Below are 22,537 nucleotides of genomic sequence, written 5' to 3'. Positions count from 1 at the left end.
TTTCATACGTCTCTTGCCCAAAACCTTAGATCTGTGCCCCATCACCAAATATTTTTTTCTTGTTTACATTGTCCAAACCTGTCATATAATCTTATGCACCAATGTAGTTTACATCAAACTCCACTGGTTGGGAACTGCTAATAATCTGGGGCGGGGGGCTATTTACACTAGAATTTGAAATATTCAGCAATTTGAATTAAGTTACATATGCACTGAATTTCCACTATTTTGCAATCCAATTATCAGATTTTGGATTAAAAGGCATTCAGAGGAGTGGACTGTACTCCTGTGTGATTGATGAGGTTCTGTAAAAACCAGTGTACCTGTGAAGTCCAGAAACATTCAATATTAACTATTACTGAACCGTTGAAAGTCTTACCTGTTTGTCATTATTCCCTATTATGAGTAGCTCTGATCCATTTACAAGGTTGGTGTTTTCCATGGCATCATTTGAGTGTAGTCATGGACAAACCTTTAACCTGTTACAAACTCCTGAGGACTCTAGCTCCTGACCTACTGCGGTCCCTCCTTGCACCTTCCTGTTGGCTCGTAAGGAATGCTGCACAGGCACCCATCTCTCCATCCTCATCCATAAAGGGAAAAGGAAAAGAAATACACCTGCAGTCTGAACCGTGACTTGAGAACCAGCTTTTAGTAAAGTAATAAAAGTACTTGAAGCAACTTACTCAATTCCTAGGGTCTAGCCATAGATAATGGATTGTTTCGAATCTCTAGCTTTTGGAGCACAGCTCCTTCCATCAGGTGACCACTCACCTGAGGAAGGAGCTGTGCACCGAAAGATAGTGATTCGAAACAAACCTGTTGGACTTTAACCTGGTGTTGTAAGACTTCTTAATGTGCCCACCCCAGTCCAATGCCAGCATCTCCACATCATAGATAATGGATGACACAGTGGTTAGCACTGATGCCTCACAGCAGCAGGGACCCAGGCTCAATTCCCGGCTTGGGTCACTGTCTGTGTGGAGTTTGTACTTTTTCCCCGTGTGTGCGTGGGCTTCCTCCGGGTGCTCCAGTTTCCTCTCACAGTCCAAAGATGTGCAGGTTAGGTGGATTGGCCGTGCTAAATTGCTCCTTAGTGTGCAGGTTAGGTGGGATTAAGGGATAGGGCAGGGAAATGGGCGTAGGTAGGGTGCTCTTTCGGAGGGTCGGGGCAGACCTAATGGGCCGAATGGCCTGCATCTGCACTGTAGGGATTCCAGAATTCAATGAGATATTTCCCAGGGACAGAATTTCTGGAGTTGCTACTGAATTCATAGAATTTAAAGTGCAGAAGGAGGCCATTCGGCCCATCGAGTCTGCACCGGCCCTTGGGAAGAGCACACTACTTTTTTCCTAAATTTAGAGTCGCCAATTATTTTTCTTTTTCCAATTCAGGAGCAATTTAGCGTGGCCAATCCACCTACCCTGCGCATCTTTGGGTTGTGGGGATGAAACCCACACACACACTGGGAGAATGTGCAAACTCCACACGGACCGTGACCCAGGGCTGGGATTCGAGAGCACACTACTTAAGCCCAGACCTCCACCCTATGCCAGTAACCCCATCTAACCTTTTTGGACACTAAGGACAATGTAGAATCGCCAATCCACCTAACCTGCACATCTTTAGACTGTGGGAGGAAACTGGAGCACCCGGAGGAAACCCACGCAGACATGTCAGCGATATCTGGCTCTATTCCACGTAAAACAATGAGACATTAACAGGAAATGCCAACTTAAACACAGCTCTGCCTTTGCAGCAGAATAATACATGCTGCATTACAAATATTCATGGCTCGTGTTCCATCGACGTGAGCAGTTCAGCAAAATAAATCCACTGTTAATGCATGAAATGAGTAAAAGTTGAAAAGATGGTATTTATTTCCTGAATCACTTCAGCCTATGTGCTCTGATGTCATATTGTTTTACTTGTTTCAAGTTTTATACCTACAAAAGAAACAAATTGGGGATGAACCAGGAGAGTTGGCACAGTGGTTAGCACTGTTGCTTTACAGCTCCAGAGACCTGGGTGCGATTCCCGCCATGGGTCACTGTCTGTGAGGCGTCTGCACATTCTTACCGTGTCTGCGTGGGTTTCCTCCGGATGCTCCGGTTTCCTCCCACAAGTCCAGAAAGACGTATTTATTAGGTGAATTGGACATTCTGAATTGTCCCTCTGTGTACCCGAACAGGCGCTAGAATGTGGCGACTAGGGGATTTTCACAGTAACTTCATTGCAGTGTTAATGTAAGCCTACTTGTGACAATAATAAAGATTATTATTATTATAAACACCTTGTTACAATTCCTAAAATGTTGTTGTCTTAACATATCGTCAACACAAAACAGTATAATTCTCAGCCACTTGGGAACAAGTCTTTGCTTTGCCTATAATAGTGGTTGAGTCTGTTTTTCCAAATGATTTGACAAACATTGTGTGACTTCCTTAAAATGTTTGAGCAAGATAAATTGTTGACCTACGGTATATTTTTGTCTAATTACAGCATCAAGTGACTGTGAATGACCATCAGGGGCCCCGGATGGTGGGACCTGGAAATAAAACAACTTATGCTGGACCAGTACATGGGCCCTCTCTAGGTCCTAGACCCCCATCGGTGCCACCTGGAACAGTGAGTGCTCCACCTCAGGAAGGAAGTATGTACCCTAGCCAACCATTTCAACCAGGATATACAGCCCATCGCCTAGAGAGGCCACTTCATCAGCCAAACTCTGATTTTCAGGGGAGGCATATGTACAACCCATATGGTCATCCGAATGGCCCACGTCATGGATCTCGTCACGCATGGAATGGCCATAATGACGGCTCAATTGAAAGATCTTTAGGACCTGTTGAAAAAAATCCACTGGTTGGTCCAGGTCAGTCCCCACAGTCACAACATCGTCCGTTTTCCCAACTGGTGGAGCACAATCTAATGAGACCATCTGTGCCACTCAATCACTGGCCAGACCAGCCAGGTTGTCTACCTCAGAATGGGCCACCCGGATATTCCAGACTTCCGAATTCGCCCCAAACACCCAATATGCAGAGAATGCCTCCTCCTTTCCTAAGACCTCCACATCAAGGGCTCCACATTGATTCGATGCTGTCTAGTCCAGAGATGATTGCAATGCAACAACTTTCTGCCCCAGTCTGTCCGCCAGGACATTCTTCAGTATATCTTTCTGACCCGCATGCACCAGCACCACAACAACAGCATGGCGGAGCCCAGCAGCATACATCTAGCGTGCAACCTCACAAACCAGCATTAGAAGACTGTGCTGATTCATTGGGAACACCACAGGATACTGAGATGCCAGAAAATATTGATGAAACTCGAGGTAAATGTGCTTGCATGTCCAAAGCTGAAGTCCAGGTGATCAACTGTAGATTTTGTTTGTTTAAAAAAAAAGACATTTTGAATGGGGTTTTGGTAGAAGCTAAAATTAAATGAATTGATTCCCTCTGTGATACCCTGGTTCACTCCTATCACCCCTGCTCCCCAACACCTCATCGCTTTCCCATACATCGCAGGAGGTGTAACACTTGGCCCTTTATCTCTCCCCTCCTCACTGTCCAAGGCCCCAAACAGTCCTTCCAGGTGAAGCAGTGATTTACCTGCACTTCTTTCAATTTAGTCTACTGTATTTGTTTCTCAAAATGCGACCTCTACAGTGGGAGACTAAACGCAGCATGTATAACCGCTTTACAATGCGCCTTTTCTCTGTCTGCAGGTAAGACCCTGACCTTCCTGTCTCTTGGCATTTCAATTTGCCATATTGATCTCATGCTCACATTTCTGTCCTCCGCCTGCTACAATGTCCCAGTGAAGCATAATGCAAGCTGGAGGAACATCATCTCATCTTCCAGTTAGGCACCCCATAGTCTTCTGCACTCAACATTGAATTCAACAACTTCTGATCTTGAACTTTGCCCACTATTTTGAATTTCCACTAGTGTCAGATTGTATTCTCGTGTTGCTTTCAGAAAGCACTGACCTTTATTCTGCTATTAACACGTACTCTGACCAAGCTTTGTGTCTTTAATACCATCATTACAGCTCCTTTTGCCGGTGTTCCGTAACATTGTTGTTATTTTATCTCCCCGGGCTCTAACCTATCCCTGGCCTCTTTTGCTCCACGGTACGGTAGCACAGTGGTTAGCACTGTTGCTTCACAGCGCCAGGGTCCCGGGTTCGATTCCCGGCTTGGGTCACTGTCTGTGCGGAGTCTGCACGTTCTCCCCGTGTCTGCGTGGGTTTCCTCCGGGGGCTCCGGTTTCCTCCCACAAGTCCCGAAAGACATGCTGTTAGATGAATTGGACATTCTGAATTCTCCCTCCGTGTACCCGAACAGGCGCCGTAGTGTGGCAACTAGGGGCTTTTCACAGTCACTTTATTGCAGTGTTAATCCCTACTTGTGGCAATAAAGATTTTTTTTTTTTTAAACCTGTCACTCTCCCCATTTTCAACAGCATAAAACCCATCACATTCCTACCCGTCTTTAGTTCTGAAGAGGACTCGTATTGGACTCAAAGTTAACTGTTTCTTTCTGCACAGATGCTGCCAGACCCGAGTTTTTCCAACATTGTTTCTATTTCGAATTTCCATCTTCCGCAGGATGTTGCTCTTCTATAAATTAACTTTGTTTCCTCCCATCGCTATCCTCTTCCTCACACAAATGTTTTGAACTGACATGTTTATTTTGCACATCATTCTCCAATGAGCCTCAGTCAATTAATATGGGAGCTGGTCACCACTAGTTCAATCTCACCCCTCTCCCTAACCCCAACCTCTCCTGCAAAGGTTTAAGATTAAAAATCTTAAATTTGATAATGGCCATTGCTGAATGTGATATGTTTGTCCTTGAACAGAGACGGAACCAATCAAAAACACGTCGGCCGGAGGGGAGCAGAAACAGCAATACAAAGATTCAGGAATCTCTCCTCCAATTAATGAACAGACAACCGCACAGCCCCCCGAAGATGACGTCAAACCGAACTCGGCCAACTTTACTGAACCAGGAACAAGCGAGAGTCAAAGTAACGGGTTGAGATCCATCAATATCGAAGAAGAGGACACGCACGACATCAAAGTGAAAGATATTGGCAGTCCAGTTGTAAAGACACATAAAGAGCCAAACAAACAAATTCCAGACTCAAAACAAAGGGCTGTAAAGAGCAGGGCAAAGAACAATAAAAAGCTCCGTGGCAGAGTCGGCAGAGAGAAAAAAGCAAAGAATCAGAAAGAAACTGAGGTCAAGGATCAGAATGATAACCAGATTAACCAAAATGTTTCCAACTCCACACATTACCCTGAATCATCAGACCAGTCAGCTTCCACAAGTTTGGTGAACACACATGAGAATTCTGTGAAAAATGCCAACGCTTTAACACAAGGCAAACAGGGGAAAAATAATGCTGGGATGATGGGAATGATGCCCCACACACCGTATGGACATAATCCAGACTACTCAGTTGCTGGTCAGTATGGTATGACCCGTGGCTGCAGGCCCTTTGGACGAAGCATGGGCGGACCCCAGGCATTCCCGAACCGGCAGCCTTTTCCAAATCCAAATTTTGCCCAGCAGTTGTCACCAGGGATCTTCCCTGCATATCAGCACCAAGTCCAATGTTATTCATATCATGCTTCCCAGCAGCAAATTCAATCGCCGTACCACCAATATCAGCATCCTCATTATTACACTTACCCTCAAGGGCAGGGTTATCCTACAGAGGACTGGCCCCAGGCCCTATCCCCAACAGGCCATCTCCAGCAGTCCAGCCACTCATCAGTGCAGAACGGAAATGGGAAAACACCAGGGCCTGGCGTTCCTTTGCCGGGTTCGGAGGGGTCGTCAGACAATAATACACCAGCAAACACAACACAAGAAGGGCTGAATGGAAACTCTAAAGAAAACAAAGACACCAACCAGGGGACCAGCAATATGTCACACACCATAAAGGAGGAGAAATTAAACAAAGAACAGGAAAGGCCCGAAAGTCCAAAGGAAATTCTGGATTTAGACAGTCATAACGCTGCAGCTAAAAGACAGAGTGCACAGCCTGCAGGTGGACTGATATACAGGGGGCCTGGAATGCATCCAGGAATCCAAGGACCTCATGGCATTCTTTCACATTCATCTGTCTATCCAGCTCCCTCTCCATCGCTTTTCAACCCAAACCCTTATGCAACTCGGCGACCTCCTCACTCCATGTTGGGGGCGTCACGTCATCGTATCCCACCTCATCAGATAAATGGCCAGCCACAAGCCAGAATGCCTTTGTACAATCGATCTGATGAAAGAATGGGTCAGTATCATAATATGATGATGCAGCAACAGGGAATCCGACCACCAGAAGAACCTTATAATATAAGAGGGTAAGGCAACTAACTAGTATGTTTTTTTCCAATGTGCAATTCTTTTTTTAAAGAACTAAAATAAATGTAACAAGCCAAGCTCCATTCAGTTATGCAGAGCTTGCAAGTTTCAATTGACTTTTCAGAATACTCCCGCATACAAATCAATTAAATAATTGTTGGTCTTGTGCCATTCTCAGCCTATTGTTGATGCAGAGAGAATTGGCAAATGAAGTTCAACGTGGATGATTGTGAGGTGGTACATTCTGATAGGAAGACTGGAGAAGTGTAAAATTGGACGGTGGAAGTCTAGCTGGGGAAGCAGATCCCAATTGAGTACAAATGCATCAATCATTCAAAGTTGCAGCACAGGTTAGCAAGGTCAGAAATAAAAAGCAAACCAAGCACAAAGTTTATTTCCAGAGGGATAGAATTGAAAAGGAAAGTCCCGATTGAGCCTTGATTAGACCACTCTTAGAGTAATGTGTGCAGTTCTGGTGACTATATTATAAAAGGGATATGGAGGCACTTGGGTGGGTGCACATAAGATTTACTGATATGCTTACAGTGTGTATGAGGAAAGGTTCGATGAGCTGGGCAACTTTTCTTGAAAAATGAAGACTGAGGGATAAACTAATAACATTATGAAAGGTTTTGATAAGAGTTGGTGCAGAGAGAATGTTTCTTCCTGTGGAGAATAGCTTGACTAGAGGCCATCGAGATAAGATAGTCACCAAGTAATCCAATAAGGAGTTCAGAAGAAACTTTTGGATAGTTGTAAGAATGTAGAACTCGTTACCGCAAGAGATGATTAAAATAAGTAGTATAGTAAACGAGACAAGCCTAGCGAAGAAGTAGAGAATAAATGGTTGAGAGATTTAACTGAGAAGAGAGGGGAGGGTGTTTGAGTGGAGCATAGACACCTGCATAGACTGGTTGGGCCTTTGCCATATATTCTATGTAATTCTGCATAATGCTATGTAAATTAAACAAGCAAGTTCTCCTGAACAAAAATTTGAAAAGCAACCTTTTTTATATGATCTCCAAATAATGCTAGGCTTTGTGTTACTGGCAAGATAGGACTAACAACATTTTGTGTTTGGCTCTTCTGGTGAGAGGAATTAACAGGGAACTTGGTTTTTAAAAATACAGGAAGACCATATTCAGACTCGGCAACTGTTGAGTGAAATTATGGGGCGGGATTTTCGGCCGCGCCCACCCTGAGACCGGAAATTCCCGCCCGATGCCATGCGGATCTTTAAATGGTCCCCGTCCCGTCCGTGACGATTCTTGCAGTGGGCGCGGCAGAAAACTCCCACCCATTGTATAATGCAAAGTTAGAATGAGCTGTTGGAGCTGCAGTGAGAAGTTATTCTGAGTCCCAGCTGCTTAGTGTAATTGAACAGCTTGGGGCTCCTAATTGAAGGAAATTGTGAAGTTTAGCACTCTATTAAATTTAAACTGCTGGGGCAATTTTTACTTCAAATTAATTTTGCAATTTAAAAAAGATATTAAAACAATTCTAATTGCCATATCGAATATGCAATTTTACCCATTCAGACATTATATTTGTGTTGAAACTATTAATATTGCATGCAGATAGTTTTGAGATTTATGGTTCTGTGTAGGAAAGGAAAGCCTTTCATATAGTGAATGCTGCACCGCATCACAGTTTAATACCGGGCAGGCTTTGGCAAAATATATGTTATGAGATTTGGCTGGCTGAGTGAAGGGAGACAAAAGTGATGACAAGGACAGACCAGTGTTATCACATCGGTGGGACATGCTTGGCTAAATTGTCTGTTCCTGTGCTGTTTCATTTGTTGTACTCCAGCACCATCCCAAGTAATGAGTTCAGAGCAATAAGCTTGGAAATGTTGTGCTCTAGCAGTGGCTTCTGAGGAGCTGGTTCTCTGTTAGAGGCTAACGGTCACGTTCGCAACTTGTTGTATGAGAGCAGCATGAGCAGACAACAGTCTGCATGTGCAATATTGATAATTGAGGAAAGATGTTTCTTCTGAAGATTCTTGTGTTAATCTATTGCTATAGACTGTGAAGAGCCAATACGTCCCCTAGTGTTTGCTGAAATAGAGTATCCCATTTGGAACAGCCTTTAATTTACCTGAGACAATGAGAAGAAAATTAAACAAAGGCTCGAATTCCTCCTCATAATCTATACTGGAAGTAGGTGGTGTGCAGATGTTGGATTGAATATAAGGATAGATTTGGTTGTGGCTACACTTCCCTTTCACCTCCCCCACCCAGGCACACACACACAGAATGGTGACTTGGGCAAGGTACAAGAAGGCTACCAGCTACTGAGCAACTGTATAATATAAATGTTTTAAAATATCAACATTTTTCTACCCTACAGGGAATGTATTGCTTCTCTTCTATCACCAAAAGAGAAATTATCAACCACGTTAACATTGTAGTTACAAAGCACATGGGGAGGGAGCATCTAAAGAATGCCTGTAAACTGGGCAAAATACCAGAGGGTCACCACTGAGAAATTACTCCCCCTCCACTTTGGTGTCTAGGAAAGAATGGAGAGAGGGTGTGCAGGGAAGGGAAAAGATGGGAAATGTCTCCTTCGCAAGTACAGGAGCACACAGGTATGCGACTGAGTTAGAGCTTAATAAAATGTTAAGTGATCAGAATCAATAACGGTACAAAAGACTGGGATATATCTCAATAGAATTAAGTGTTACAATTTATCAGCTCTGAAAATGCTTCGATCAAACAGTCTCCTGTGGAGAGTCGAGAATAAAGCCGTTGAATTTAACAGATTTTATATGTTAACATATCTATCTAAACTAGTCAGATATATAATGAAAAATATTATTTCTTTTTTTTTTAATTCAATGGATGTGCCCATCACTGTTAAGGCCAATATTTATTGAGAAGGCGGCAGTGAGCACTGTCTTGAGCCACTATAAGTCTGTGTGGTGTGGATACTCCCACAGTCCTGTTCAGAAGTTGCAGAATTTTGACCCAGCGACAGGGAAGAAATGGGGATATATTTCCAAGTCAGGATAATGTGGAACTTGAAGGGGATCTTGAAAGTGAGTGCTTTATTTGGTGTCAAGTTCCTAAAGTATTTGTGGAGCTGCACTCACCCCAGTAACTGGACCACATTCCATTGCAGCCCTTACTTGTATCTTGTAGGTGGTAGAAAGGCTGTGGGGAGGTGAGTCACCGAATGTTTAGCCTCCGATCTGCTCTTATAGCCACAATATTTTCATTTCATTTCATATTTATACTGCTGGTCCTGTTAACTTTCTGAGCAATGGTAACCCCTAGGATACTGATGCTAGGGGATTCAACAGTGACAATACCATTGAATGTCAAGAGACGGTGGTGAGGCTTTCTCTTGTTGGAGATGGTCATTGCTCAGCATTTGTGGTGTGAATGTTGCCACAGTTTAAGCCTGAAGAAAGCTGGCAGGGCCTTGCTGCATGCAAACATAGACCACTTCATTATCTGAAGATTTGTAAATGAAACTGAACTCTCTGCAAATACCAATAAACATCCACATTTCTGACATCATGATGTAAGGACGGTCTCTGAAGGTGGTTGGGTCTAGGACACTACCCTGTGGAACTCCTATAATAATGTCCTTCCTGGGGCCTAGATAATTGGCCTCCAACAAAGAGCCTGGTAGTGTAGCGGTCAGGGAAAGAGCGAAGTGTAGTATATGTGAATACCGATCCTACCTGTATGCATTGCAAAAGGGAACTTGACGATGGGCAAGAGGGGAGAGATTCCAAGGGCAGGTTGTCAGACATCTCCAGAGGTTATTCTGGAGATACAGACACAAAAAACAGACAATGCTGGAAATGCTGAGGCAGCAGCGATGGAAAGGAAAACAACACACTGTCAGAACTGAAGAAGTTGAGATATAACCAGTTTTAAGCAAAAACAGAAAAAGGAAGGAAGGGTCTATGTTAGGCTGAAATGGTGAAAGGGCTGATGGTGCAAAGCAAAGGGGGTGGTAAAGGGACAAGTAAAGAATTAAAAGTTGAATCTAGAGGAGCTGAAACATGACAAAAGCAAAATCATTGCCATCAATGCTGACCAAAATGAATGGGAGCCGTGATTATGACTCAATTGTTAAACCGTTCGGATGGCTGCAAAATTCCTAATTGAAAGGTGAGATGCTGGTCCTGAAGCGTACATTTGAGTTTTGTTAGAATTGCGCAGGAGACTGTGGGCAAGGATCTCCGAGCGAGAATGGGATGGAGGTTTAAAGCCAGAGTCATTGCTTCCAGACTGAAGGGAGGTGTTCTACAAGATGATCAACCATCTGCATTTGAAGTCCCCAGTGCAGAGGAGACTGCTTAATAAGCAGTGAATACAGTATACTAAATTAAAAGAGTACAAATGAATCATTGGCCTGAATTTTACATTCGGAGGTTGGGCACATGATTGAGCCGACTGAACAAAAAATAACATCAAATTAAGTTGGGTTTTCTTTTCATTTTTACACACACGTACAGTATCAAGGTCAGCAGGCACATGGGAGAGCCTGTTCTGCGCCTGGTGACAATTATAAGGCCATTAACAAGGCCAAAAGCAAGTGATTTTACGTTGCGCATGTGATTTTTCACTAGTTGCACGGGCAAGACGAGTGGGTGGCCAACATACTTTAATCAAATCCTCATCCAACAACAAAACAAAAGGCCTCCGGAGCACAAGCATTTTTAGTCTCATTGTGAGTTTTCACTGTGCCAGTACAGAATTTTCAAATTTTCTTTGGATTTTGGCAGTGTTTCAAACCTGCCTAGCTGTATTCAGGACCCTTTCTTCCCTGGAAGGTTTGTTGAGGATTGCAGCATAATGCACCCTTGTGCACAGGTCCTTGTGCATCTGATCCAATGGTGATTGTATACTCATCTGGTGGGACCTCCTGTGAAGTGGATGATTGGGGCAAGGGGGAGAGGAGGTCAAATGTGCGCAGGTAGCATCCCAGGGATAGAGCTTTGAGGGGAGAGGCACAGGTTCAGTTGGTGCAGGGCCAGCAGGGAGGTCAAGGCAGTAGGGTCTACAGAAGACACCATTACCCAGCAGGTAGAATATACAGGCAGCGTTCCAACTACCTCCAAATATCAAAGGTCCAGCGCTGAAGGAGGCTTCACCTCTCTCGGGACACCGTGACAGCAACATGCAAGATGATTGGCCAGAAATCGCCTCCAACTGCATGGCTTTGGAGACCATGGCGGTCCTCAACTTCTACTCCACCAGTTAGTTCCAGGGGTCAGTGGGAGGGTTTGTATAGGGTGTCCCAATCATCTGCACACAGTTGAGCCAAGTTCATTACAGATGCTATCTTCAGACATGTCAGCACATTCATCCATTACCTAACAGACCGAGAGAGCCAGAGGCTTAGCAGCGATTGAGCCTGTGCCCGTTATCCAGGCAATTCACATGATGCTTGCATCTTTCAGCACTCACGGGTGCGGAGTCTGTTCATGGCTCCTGCACAATTGGATGGATGGCTGGGTGACGTGGGCTATCCCTTGAAAAAGTGGCTGATGACCCCACTCCACCCAAGAACAGAGGCGGAGGAGAGATACAACAAGAGTTATGTCTCCACAAGGATGGTGATAGAGAGGACCATTGGGCTGCTCAAAATGTGCTACAGAAGCCTGGACCGATCAGAGAGAGTCTGCCTTCCAGTTGTAACATGCCGCCCTGCACAATCTGGCGCTACCAGTGGAGGCTGAAGAAAGTAAGACAGCTCTGCAGGCCAGGGCAGATAACTCCAGTGATGGGTCTGATGACGAGTCCGCAGTGGCACAGGGCAAGGATGTGGTGGCAAATGAAGGGAATGTTCAGGGAGGCTGGGACACCAGCAGTATCTTGACCTTGCCAACCTTCAGCTAGGCATCTCAAACATTGGTGTTTCCTCATGCCAATGGCCCTGTCTCCTTTATAAACAGTCGTGATATGCTAGACCAGACCAAAACAAGCCTGTACTGCATCTGGCACCTATTTCAAACAAAAAAACAACATAGCCCATTAAAGCAAAAACAATGTTTATGTTATTGTCGATGCACCAACGTAGAACATACAATGCTGATCTTGATTTGATTTATTGCCACGTGTACCGAAGTACAGTGAAAAGTATTTTTCTGCGGCCGAGGGAACGTACACAGTACGTGACAAATCAAGAATTTCTTTACCCATCAGTCTGGCCTCAATAAAAGTCGAGATGGATTTGCAGGTACAGCATTAGTTATTTTATTTGACTTGCAAGCCTGATTCATTTCGCAGAGGCACAGGACACAGCTAGTCTCTTAGACCCTTGGAAAACGAATGAAGAAGGAGACAAAGGGATTTCTGCAAATACATTCAAATGGCATCAAGTTTCACATACACGATTCCCATAGGTCATCCTATACCCCTCCTGACCTGGCCATACATCCTGATTGGCTCACTTCTCATCCCTTCCTCTGGCCCCCTATTACCCAGCATCCTTTTCTCCTCCATTGCTGGACACACCTCCTCCTTGCTTTGCCATGCGTTATGAAATCCTTTGTCTGTGAACTCACCAGGATGAGACTGGCCTATCTCTACATTACAGTAACTAATATCTCTAAAGTAACTATTTTATATCACATTTGTCATACGTACATAGTAGACAAAGAGAATAATCGACAGAGAACATTGACAAAGTGATTGGAGCTGCCAAACTGAACAGAAATTTCAAAATAATGAACACAAATAATGTCACCCGTGACAAGTCGCCAGTTGTGTTCAGGGTGCCTTCAACTTACTTTTGCAGGTGTTGTTCTCACTGAACCCCCTCACTGACAGTGGCATTGGAGGCAGCCTGCTGGCTCGGCTTTGCTGGTGGCTGCGATGATCTTGACTTGACGATCATCCTCTAGCCGGTGGAGCCTGAGCACCCTGGACACGCAATCACCAGGGCATCTCGGATGTAGCAGCCACTAGAAGAGGGGCGGAGGAGCTGCTGCTCTCGTCTAGAGCGCTCTTGAGCGAAGCCCATAGAGATGACAGGCACCTCGTCCACCAGCATGAGATATGTTTGGACCTCCCTGCTCAACATTGATGGACGCGTACCTAGCAGAGAGATTAGACATTTCTCACACTGGCAGTGGCCTCCTGAAATCACAGTCCGTGTGCTGGATTGCAGGTCAGAGCGTGACCTCAGGAACCCCTGATTCTGTTCCTGGAGCTGCCCCTCCATGAGAGTTCGGCACTCTGTCAATGGAGGAGGCTGTGCACTCAGTGCTCCGGGTCAGTGCAGAACTGATGCTCCACATGGACTCCTTCATGAGAGAGACCATGGTACACAGACCCTCCTGGATCTCCACCAGATTGGGCACATTGCAGCCCATTTTTCAATACTCCATCACATTATGGCTTCTCTTTTCCTAAAAGGGCAAAATAAATTTCTTCATGAGTGCACTCTCTCCCTGAAGGTCCATTCCAGCTTGTGGATCGGCAGAACATCAGCGACAAAGAAACTCATACCAATCTGTTAACTGTCATTTTAGAAACAAAGAATAGAAATTATTAAATTACCTGGAACTTATTTTAATTGTCTAAAGGGAAATTGTTTTGATATAATTGGGAGGAGGGATGTCTTGGGTGTGATATTTTGCCCAACTGTCGACCATTCTTCAAATGCTCCCTTCCCCCTGTAGTGTTAACGTGGGTGATAAAGAGTACTGTGGGCTTTACTGATTACAGAATGGAATTTACAGCCCTGATTTTGCTCGGGAGAAAGTTGGTGGACTTTTTTTTTTTTAATTTTAAATCCCTCGCCAGCTCCTGTCCTTGAATTCTGGAAATAAATATTTCTCAAAGTGGAGTGGAAACATTAAGAGTTTTATGTTGCTTGGCTTTAATAGAATACCTGTACAGGAGCACCCATATCAGAAATCAGTGTCGGGAACAGAAATGGGGAAGGACGTTGAGCAGAAAATGCCGACTTCATTTGCTGATCAGGTGAGTAATCGTTGTTGCACACTGTTTGGAAATGCAGCTGAACTATTTTTATTTGCCGCGTCCCATATTCCTTGTGTTTCAATAGTTTACATTCATACAGAGGCTTGAAAAATACCCCAAGGCAGAATCAAAAAGAAGTATGTCACATCAGAGAAGAAGTAGTAGGGGAAGGGCATTTGACATAATAAATGGGCTTTATGGAGGAACTTAAATGAGGGTAGATAAAGGAGTAGGACTTGTAAATAAATTTGATTTTAAGGTTCGAGTTTTCTTGTGCGATTCCGATTCAGACACAATTAGTTCCTCTGTTTCTAATTTTAAATGTTAGTTAAAAGTGAAAATAAAGGAATAGCTTGATGAATAAACTGTCTCTAAATATGAATTTGTTTTGGGAATAAAATCATCCTGATTCTATCCAGCTCTAATCCGACGATAATTTCTGAATTTTTGAAAGGAAAACACTTGCATTTATACAGAGTTCCAGAGTTAACAAACCCAAGTCCAAGCTTTGGACACTGGTGCATCAGGGAAGGGGAGAAATTACCCTGGAGTTAGATGCTGTTCCCTGCAGCCAGGAGCATGAGTCCCAAAGGCTGGATTTACCTGCTAGGGTGAAGGACATTTCCTTGGGGCTGGAGAGGAACTAGGACTGGGAGGGAAGGTTCCACATAGCTACCAATAGTAAGAAGTCTTACAACACCAGGTTAAAGTCCAACGGGTTTGTTTCAAATCACTAGCTTTCGGAGCACTGCTCCTTCCATTCACTTGAGGAAGGCGCAGTGCTCCGAAAGTTAGTGATTGGAAACTAACGTGTTGGACTTTAACCTGGTGTTGTAAGACTTCTTATTGTGCTCACCCCAGTCCAACGCCAGCATCTCCACATCATAGCTACCAATGACAGAGGAAAGAGGAAGAAATAAATTTTAATGATGAAGTGTGAGTAGCTAGGGACTAAATTTAGAAGCAGAACTACAAAGGTGATAGCCTCTGGATTACTACCTGAGCAACAAGCCAATTGGCAGAGGGTAAATAAGATCAGAGGGTTAATTGTGTGGCTCAAAGGAATGCCACAGGAATCCATGCTGGAGACACAATTATTTACAATAATATAATGACTTAGAAGGAAGTGAATGTACTGTTGCCGAGTTTGCTAATGACACAAACATAGGTGGGAAGGCAAGTGGTCTATAGTCTGTAGAGGGATGTAAATAGGCTAAGTGAGTGGGAAGACACTTGGCAGGTGGAATATAATGTAGGAAAGTGTGAAGTTATGCACTTTGGTAGGAAGAATAAAGGAGCTGAATATTATTTAAATGGAGGAAGCTGCAGAACAGAGGGATTTGGGGGTCCTCATACATAAATCGCAAAATATTAGCAAGCTGGCTCAGCAGGAATAGGAAAGGCAAATGGAATTATAATAGCCATTATTTTAAAGGGAATGGAGTATAAAAAGAGGGAATAGGTGCCCTTCGAACCTGCACCACCATTCAATACGATCATGCAAATTCAGTAACCCACTCCCGCTTTCTCTCCATACCCCTTGATCCCTTTAACCTCAAGGGCCACGTCCAGCTCCCTCTTGAAAATATCCAGCGAACTGGCCCCAACAGCTTTCTGTGGCAGAGAATTCCACAAGTTCACAACTCTGGCAGAAGAAGTCCTTCCTCATCTCCGCCCTGAATGGCTCATTGCTGTGACCTCTAGTTCTGGACGTCCCGCATCTAGCCTATCCAGTCCCATCAGGACAAAGAACAAATAAATGTACAGCACAGGAACACGCCTGCGCCGACCATGCTTCCCATCTAAACTAAAATCTTCTACACTTCCGGGGTCCGTATCCCTCTTCATCGACTTCCCTCTCCATGACTTTATATGTTTCTATGAGATCCCCCCCTCATTCTTCTCAAACTCCAGTGAGTACAAGCTCAGTCGATCCAGTCTTTCTTCATATGTCAGTCCTGCCACCCCGGGAATTAGTCTGGTGAACCTTCGCTGGACACCCTCAACAGCAAGAATGTCCTTCCTCAAACTGGGAGACCAAAGCTGCGCACACAATAGTCATGGTGTGGACTCACCAAGCAAGACATCCCTACTCTTAGAACCATACCACATTCTTGGGCATCTCAAAGCACTTTATATTCAGTTAATAATCTTTTTCGAAGTGCCATTGCACCACATTTATTAGCGTGTTGCTTGATCGTAGCATATCCCAGAGAGCTTTACAGCCGAGGAGGTACAAGGCTGGTCAGTATTACAGTTGGACTCTTTGGAATAAGCTTCCTATCCACAGGAAAATGTATATTATATAATATAATGATAATGGTAGCACGGTGGTGCAGTGGTTAGCACTGTTGCCTCACGACACCGAGGTCCCATGTACGATTCCCGGCTCTGGGTCACTGTCTGTGCGGAGTCTGCACGTTCCCCCACTGCCTGCGTGGGTTTCCTCCCACAACTCCCGAAAGACGCGCTGTTAGGTGAATTGGACATTCTGAATTCTCCCGGAATTCTCCCGAACAGAAACCGGAATGTGGCGACTAGGGGCTTTTCAAATAACTGCATTGCAGTGTTAATGTAAGCCTACTTGTGACAAAAGATTATTATATATACATTATATAGACAGGGGCAGCACGGTGGCGCAGTGGGTTAGCCCTACAGTCTCACAGCACCGAGGTCCCAGGTTCGATCCCGGCTCTGGGTCACTGTCCGTGTGGAGTTTGCACATTCTCCCTGTGTTTGCGTGGGTTTCGCCCCCACAACCCAAAGATGTGCAGGGTGGGTGGATTGGCCACGCTAAATTGCCCTTTAATTGGAAAAAATGAACTGGGGACTCTAAATTTATTTATTTTAAAAATAATATTATAAAAATTATATTATATAATATAAAATATAATATAATAAATATAATGTCTATATAATATATATATATCTTTTTTTTTATAATTTAGAGTGCCCAATTCATTTTTTTCCAATTAAGGGGCAATTTAGCGTGGCCAATCCACCTACCCTGCACAGCTTTGGGTTGTGGGGGGCAAAACCCACACAAACATTGGGAGAATGTGCAAACTCCACACGGACAGTGACCCAGAGCCGGGATCGAACCTGGGACCTCGGTGCCATGAGACTGTAGGGCTAACCCACTGCGCCACCGTGCTGCCCCTGTCTATATAATGTATATAATAAATATAATATAATAATCTTTTGTCACAAGTAGGCTTACATTAACACTGCAGTGCAGTTATTTGAAAAGCCCCTAGTCGCCACATTCCGGCTCCTGTTCGGGAGAATTCCGGGAGAATTCAGAATGTCCAATTCACCTAACAGCGCGTCTTTCGGGACTTGTGGGAGGAAACCCACGCAGACACGGGAGAACGTGCAGACTCCGCACAGACAATGACCCAAGCCGGGAATCGAACCTGGGACCTTGGTGCTGTGAAGCCATAGTGCTAACCACTATGCTATCGTTCTGCCCAAATACTGGGAAAACAAACAGCAGATTGCCAAGCAGCATGGTTTGGCAGCTCAAAATGTGCTGGTCATAATTGGCCAACTAATATCCAACGGGGTAATGTAGCATATTCCACCTCCTTCTCCCCCCCCCCCCCCCCCCCCCCCCTTGTATGTACTGTATTGACAATTGTTCTTTATTAACTAAGATCCTTCTATTTATTGATAGTGTTATTGGGAACAGGCTAGACTTTTAAGAAATGGTATGTCTGCTCCAGATTAATTTAGTGATGGCATGATTTGATCATCAATTTGAACACAAGCTTTTACTTTATTGTAATATTCTGTATGTACGGTTATAGCTAATTACATCCGTACCAAAAAAATGGATAAAGATCCAGTCTTGCCATTAAAGATTTGGTGAGATCATGACTGGAGGAAGGTGAAGTTGTGCCACAAAAACCAAGAGATTTAGAGGAAGGAGTTGTTGCCAATAAGCCTCCAAATTGAACATTTTATTTTAAAGTTAGAAAATAATAAATGTATTGAAAAATATTGATTTGTTCTAAAACTAATGAGAACAAAGAACAGTACAGCACAAGAAACAGGCCCTTCGGCCCTCCAGGCCTGTGCTGATCATGATACCCTAACTAAAAGAAAAACGTCTGCCCTTACTCGGTCCATATCTCTCAATTTCCTCCCTATTCATGTGCCAATCCAGATGCCTCTTAAATGTTGCTAATGTACCTGCTTCCACCACACCCTCTGGCAGCCACCACTCTGCGTGAAAAACTTCTCCCGCACATCACCCTTAAAGTTTCCCCCTTGAACCTGCAGCCCCTTGTAATTGAGACTTCCACCCTTGGAAAAAGCCTCTGACTATTATGGGAAGCTTATGCCTCATAATTTTGTAGACTTCTATCAGGTCTCCGCTCAGCCTCCGTCTTTCCAGTGAGCTTCTATAATGACCAGGGCAAGTAAATATATTCCTTCTGACTTTGATATATCATTCATTAGTTCTCTAAGCATGCTATTTAAATGAAACTATGTATCTGCTAAACAGGCCTTTGTCCACTTTTAATCATATGAATATTTTTAACTATAACTGCTGCTTGGCAGAACATGTTAGCTGTTCTTTATTTGTATTGGTTGAATGAACACCGATGTCCTTTTCTACCCCACAGAAATGAGCAAGATGGATGATTGCAAGTGGAGCCAAGATCTAAGAGGACATTGATGTGACAGCATTTCAATGTTCTAGTTCAATGGGTAGATGCAATTTTTCATTTTAAAAAAAATAGGTATTACGAGAAAACTCAGGTGTAAAAAATGTACTTTAAATTGTAGCATTTTTATCTGTGTAGGGATTTGGTTAAACTGGTTTACAAGAATAAATGATGCCTTTATCTCTAGTCTGTTGAATGTATCTATGAACAGGTAGCAACTAAGTAAGCAATATCTCCTGGGTATATCACTGCAGTAAGGTACCAAGCATCCTTTTTACAAACTGAGTCATTTTGGAAGATTTTTGTGGAAATTCATTCTTGTTACCAATACATACAGCTGCTGTTTTTGTGATGCAGTAGTTTAGTTGCAGGGTTGCAAGCTTTAGTTTCTATTTTGTATATTTTTCCCCTGGTTTATTCTATAATGTTATAGTTGTTACACTAAATTGTTGACATGAAATCCATTCTGCACTGATGCACAGAATGTTTGTTCTATGTTTCTTTGTTTAATATTGTCTTTTTTTTGTAACATTTGATGTGTCCTCTGCTGCTGAAATTGTAATATTTAATCGCCGGTCTCAGGTTTGCTCGCGGTGACTATACCACAAATACTAAATCCCAGTAAGAAACCCGAGATAACACTAAAATAAACTTTATTTTATTTAAATATTTGATACAGGTTCACCAGCAAAACATTAGTTCCTGTACTCTATAAATCAACTGAGGTAGAAGGTAGGATAGACTAAAGGTCTTTTATTCCTGTTGGATGCAATCAGCAACTCTTACGGTATTGCAGCCTCGAAGACACAATATGATGGTTATGTGTGTAAAAGTCTTTTTTTTTAAACCAATTGGATACTGGGTTAAGTCGGTCAATTTCTGGATACCACCACCCCTCGCCACCGACGTAGCCACTTTCATTTTGGCTGTCACATGGGCAAATTAATTTATCGCAAAGAAATTAAGATTCGGCTCATTAAGGTGCATATTGTCAGTGTCCTCTCTGTTGCCCTTTTGTGTACTCACTGATCAGTACAACTGGTGGTGACTAAACCGCACCAGTCAAAAGCATTTGCGTTTAGTCCTCTTGAGTCAACATGAGAAGCAGTTCTTATGCCAAGATGGGGTGTGGTTCACATTCAACAAAAAAAACAAAAGTTTTATTTTCAAAAGAAAATCTGCTGGAAGAATTCCTAAACCAGGAGTGTGGCTTCAATGAGTCAGCTATAATTCACCACTTTCACCCTCCACAATCATCTAGACAGAATACATTGGAGCAGAGATAGAGGGGACAGCTTTGGCTACTGTGAGAATCCCTGGGCTTGGATGGGGAAAAGCAACAAGGGTTCCCAGTCCAGATCACGGTTGTCCAATCCCTTGTTGGAAAGCACATGCGTTTGTGGAATTAATTCAGGGCAGGTTTGGGCTAGTTTTTCACTTAAATGTTTGCTGACATGTGATGTTTTCACTCTTAAATGGAAAGTTGCCATTTTTGAGTTACCAGATTGCCAGCACTCATCAGTGCTTACTTACAAATATGGATCTTGCATTTAATTGATGGCTTTCATGTCCTTATGATGACATAGCCAGTGAATTACCTTTTCCTGTATAAAATTTTGTTACTGTTTTGTAGACAAACATGCAGTGAATTTGCACACAGCAAGGCCAACACACATCAGTGAGATAAATGGCCTGTTTTTATGATAAATGATGAATGTTGGCCAGGACACTGGGTGGGGGGGGGGGGGGGAAGCGCTCCTCTTCAGACAGTAACATGGGGTCATCTTGCATTCACTCAATCCAGGTAGACACAGTCTCAGTTTAGCATCTCATTCACAAGACGGCACCTCCCAACAGAGCAGCACCCCCCTTGATACTGCACTGGGGCGTCAGCCTAGATTATCTGCTCAAGTCCTGCAGTGGGCCTTGAACCCACAACCTTCTGACCTAAACGTTAGTGTCCTGTCACTGAGCCACGCTGGCACCTGATGTCAGCACCTTTGGGAGAGCAGCAATGCAAGGACATTGGAGCCTGTTTCTCAATTTGTGACTGTCTATGAAGCTACTTGAATTGCTTCCAGGAATTGTGGGAAACCTATGCAGCAATAACCCCACTTTCCTTTTATCAATGTCTTGCTGTAGCATTTGATATTCCCATTGTACAAAGGGTATTTGTCTTGTCTGGAGGCAGTTAACATTACAGCCACTTAAAACACTGCAACAATTGATGATCTCTGATTAGACCATGTGGTTTTTAGCCATTTTTAAATTATATAAAAGACAATAACATACCTCAGACTGTCAGTCCTGCAGTCTTCCACCAAGTCTGCACTAGCTACAGCCAGTATTTTACTCTTTTCCGAGGCACTAGATGCTGGGAAACATGAAACCTATTTATTTGTACTTTATATTTTGTATATGTTGAAATTTTTTAATGAAATGCAATGTCAAGTCACTTTGGTTACAGTTGTGACACATACCTCAGTTGTTCTCTGCTCGGGCCCTTATGTAAGAAAACATTTTTATTGTTGCTTGACTGACATAGATTATTTTCCATATGAATTTACTATTTTCTATATTGTACATACTTAGAATAAATGTTTGCAAATCTCAGTCTAGTAGAATCTTGCCTGTGTGTTGTTGGACACCAAAACTTTTATTTGAATCAACAATCCAGTCATGAATGCAAAGTATACATTTTTCAGTATGTGCGTACAAGTATAGTTCTGGCATTCTTATTAAAATTGAGATACAGAACTGATGAAGGAGCTGCGCTCCAAAAGCTAGTGATTCAAAACAAGCCCGTTGGACTTTAACCTGGTGTTGTAAGACTTCTTACTGTGCTCACCCCAGTCCAACGCCGTCTTCTCCACATCATCCTGAAAAAGACCCCTTTATCCCCACTCTCTGCCTTCTACCAGTCAGCCAAATCCTCTATCCATGCCAGAATCTTACCCTTAACACCCATATGTACCATGATCTTTATCACACTCCACCTTTAGGATGCCCTGCTGTCATTCAGTAACACCCCTGACCCCGGTCCAGAGAGGCGGCAACACCATCTCGAAGTGACGTCTGCGACCGCAGAAACGCCCCCAAACTAATAGATAATATTCGGCCCTTCGAGCCCACTTCACCATTCATTATAATCATGGCTGTATCATCCAACTCAATAGCCTAATCCCGCTTTCCCCCCCAATATCCTTCACCCCAAGTGCTCTATCTAACTGCTTCTTGAAAACTACTTTCTGTGGTAACAAATTCCACAGGCCGACAGTTCTCTGGGTGAACAAATTTCTCCTCATATAAATCCTAAATAGTCCACCCCATATCCTCAGACTGTGACCCCTTGTTCTAGACACACCCACCATCAGGAACATCCTTCCTGCACCTACCCTGTCCAGTCCTGTTAGAATTTTAAGGGTTTCTATGAGATCCCCCCTCATTCTTCTGAACTCCAGCGAATACAATCATTTAAAAAATAAATTTAGAGTACCCAATTCATTTTTTCCAATTAACGTGGCCAATCCAT

The 22,537-nt window shown here is 43.5% G+C and overlaps 1 protein-coding gene across 2 annotated transcripts in view; it reads left to right on the top strand.

Moving 5' to 3' along the window:
• cecr2 (CECR2 histone acetyl-lysine reader) overlaps nt 1-21,618 on the top strand; it is a 195,049-nt gene extending 173,431 nt beyond the window's left edge. For both annotated transcript variants that reach the window (XM_072485357.1, XM_072485358.1), the window contains exons 16-19: nt 2,504-3,338; nt 4,870-6,376; nt 14,236-14,332; nt 18,964-21,618. In XM_072485357.1, the coding sequence (XP_072341458.1) occupies nt 2,504-3,338; nt 4,870-6,376; nt 14,236-14,332; nt 18,964-18,969 (2,445 nt within the window). In that variant the 3' untranslated portion in view covers nt 18,970-21,618. The remainder of the gene's footprint in view (nt 1-2,503; nt 3,339-4,869; nt 6,377-14,235; nt 14,333-18,963) is intronic.
• The last annotated feature ends 919 nt before the right edge of the window (nt 21,619-22,537 follow it).

This window comes from Scyliorhinus torazame, chromosome 19 (assembly GCF_047496885.1).
Source record: "Scyliorhinus torazame isolate Kashiwa2021f chromosome 19, sScyTor2.1, whole genome shotgun sequence".
Lineage (NCBI taxonomy): Eukaryota > Metazoa > Chordata > Chondrichthyes > Carcharhiniformes > Scyliorhinidae > Scyliorhinus > Scyliorhinus torazame.
Note: the sequence above shows the minus strand (reverse complement) of the source record. Positions and strands in the feature narration are given on the sequence as shown.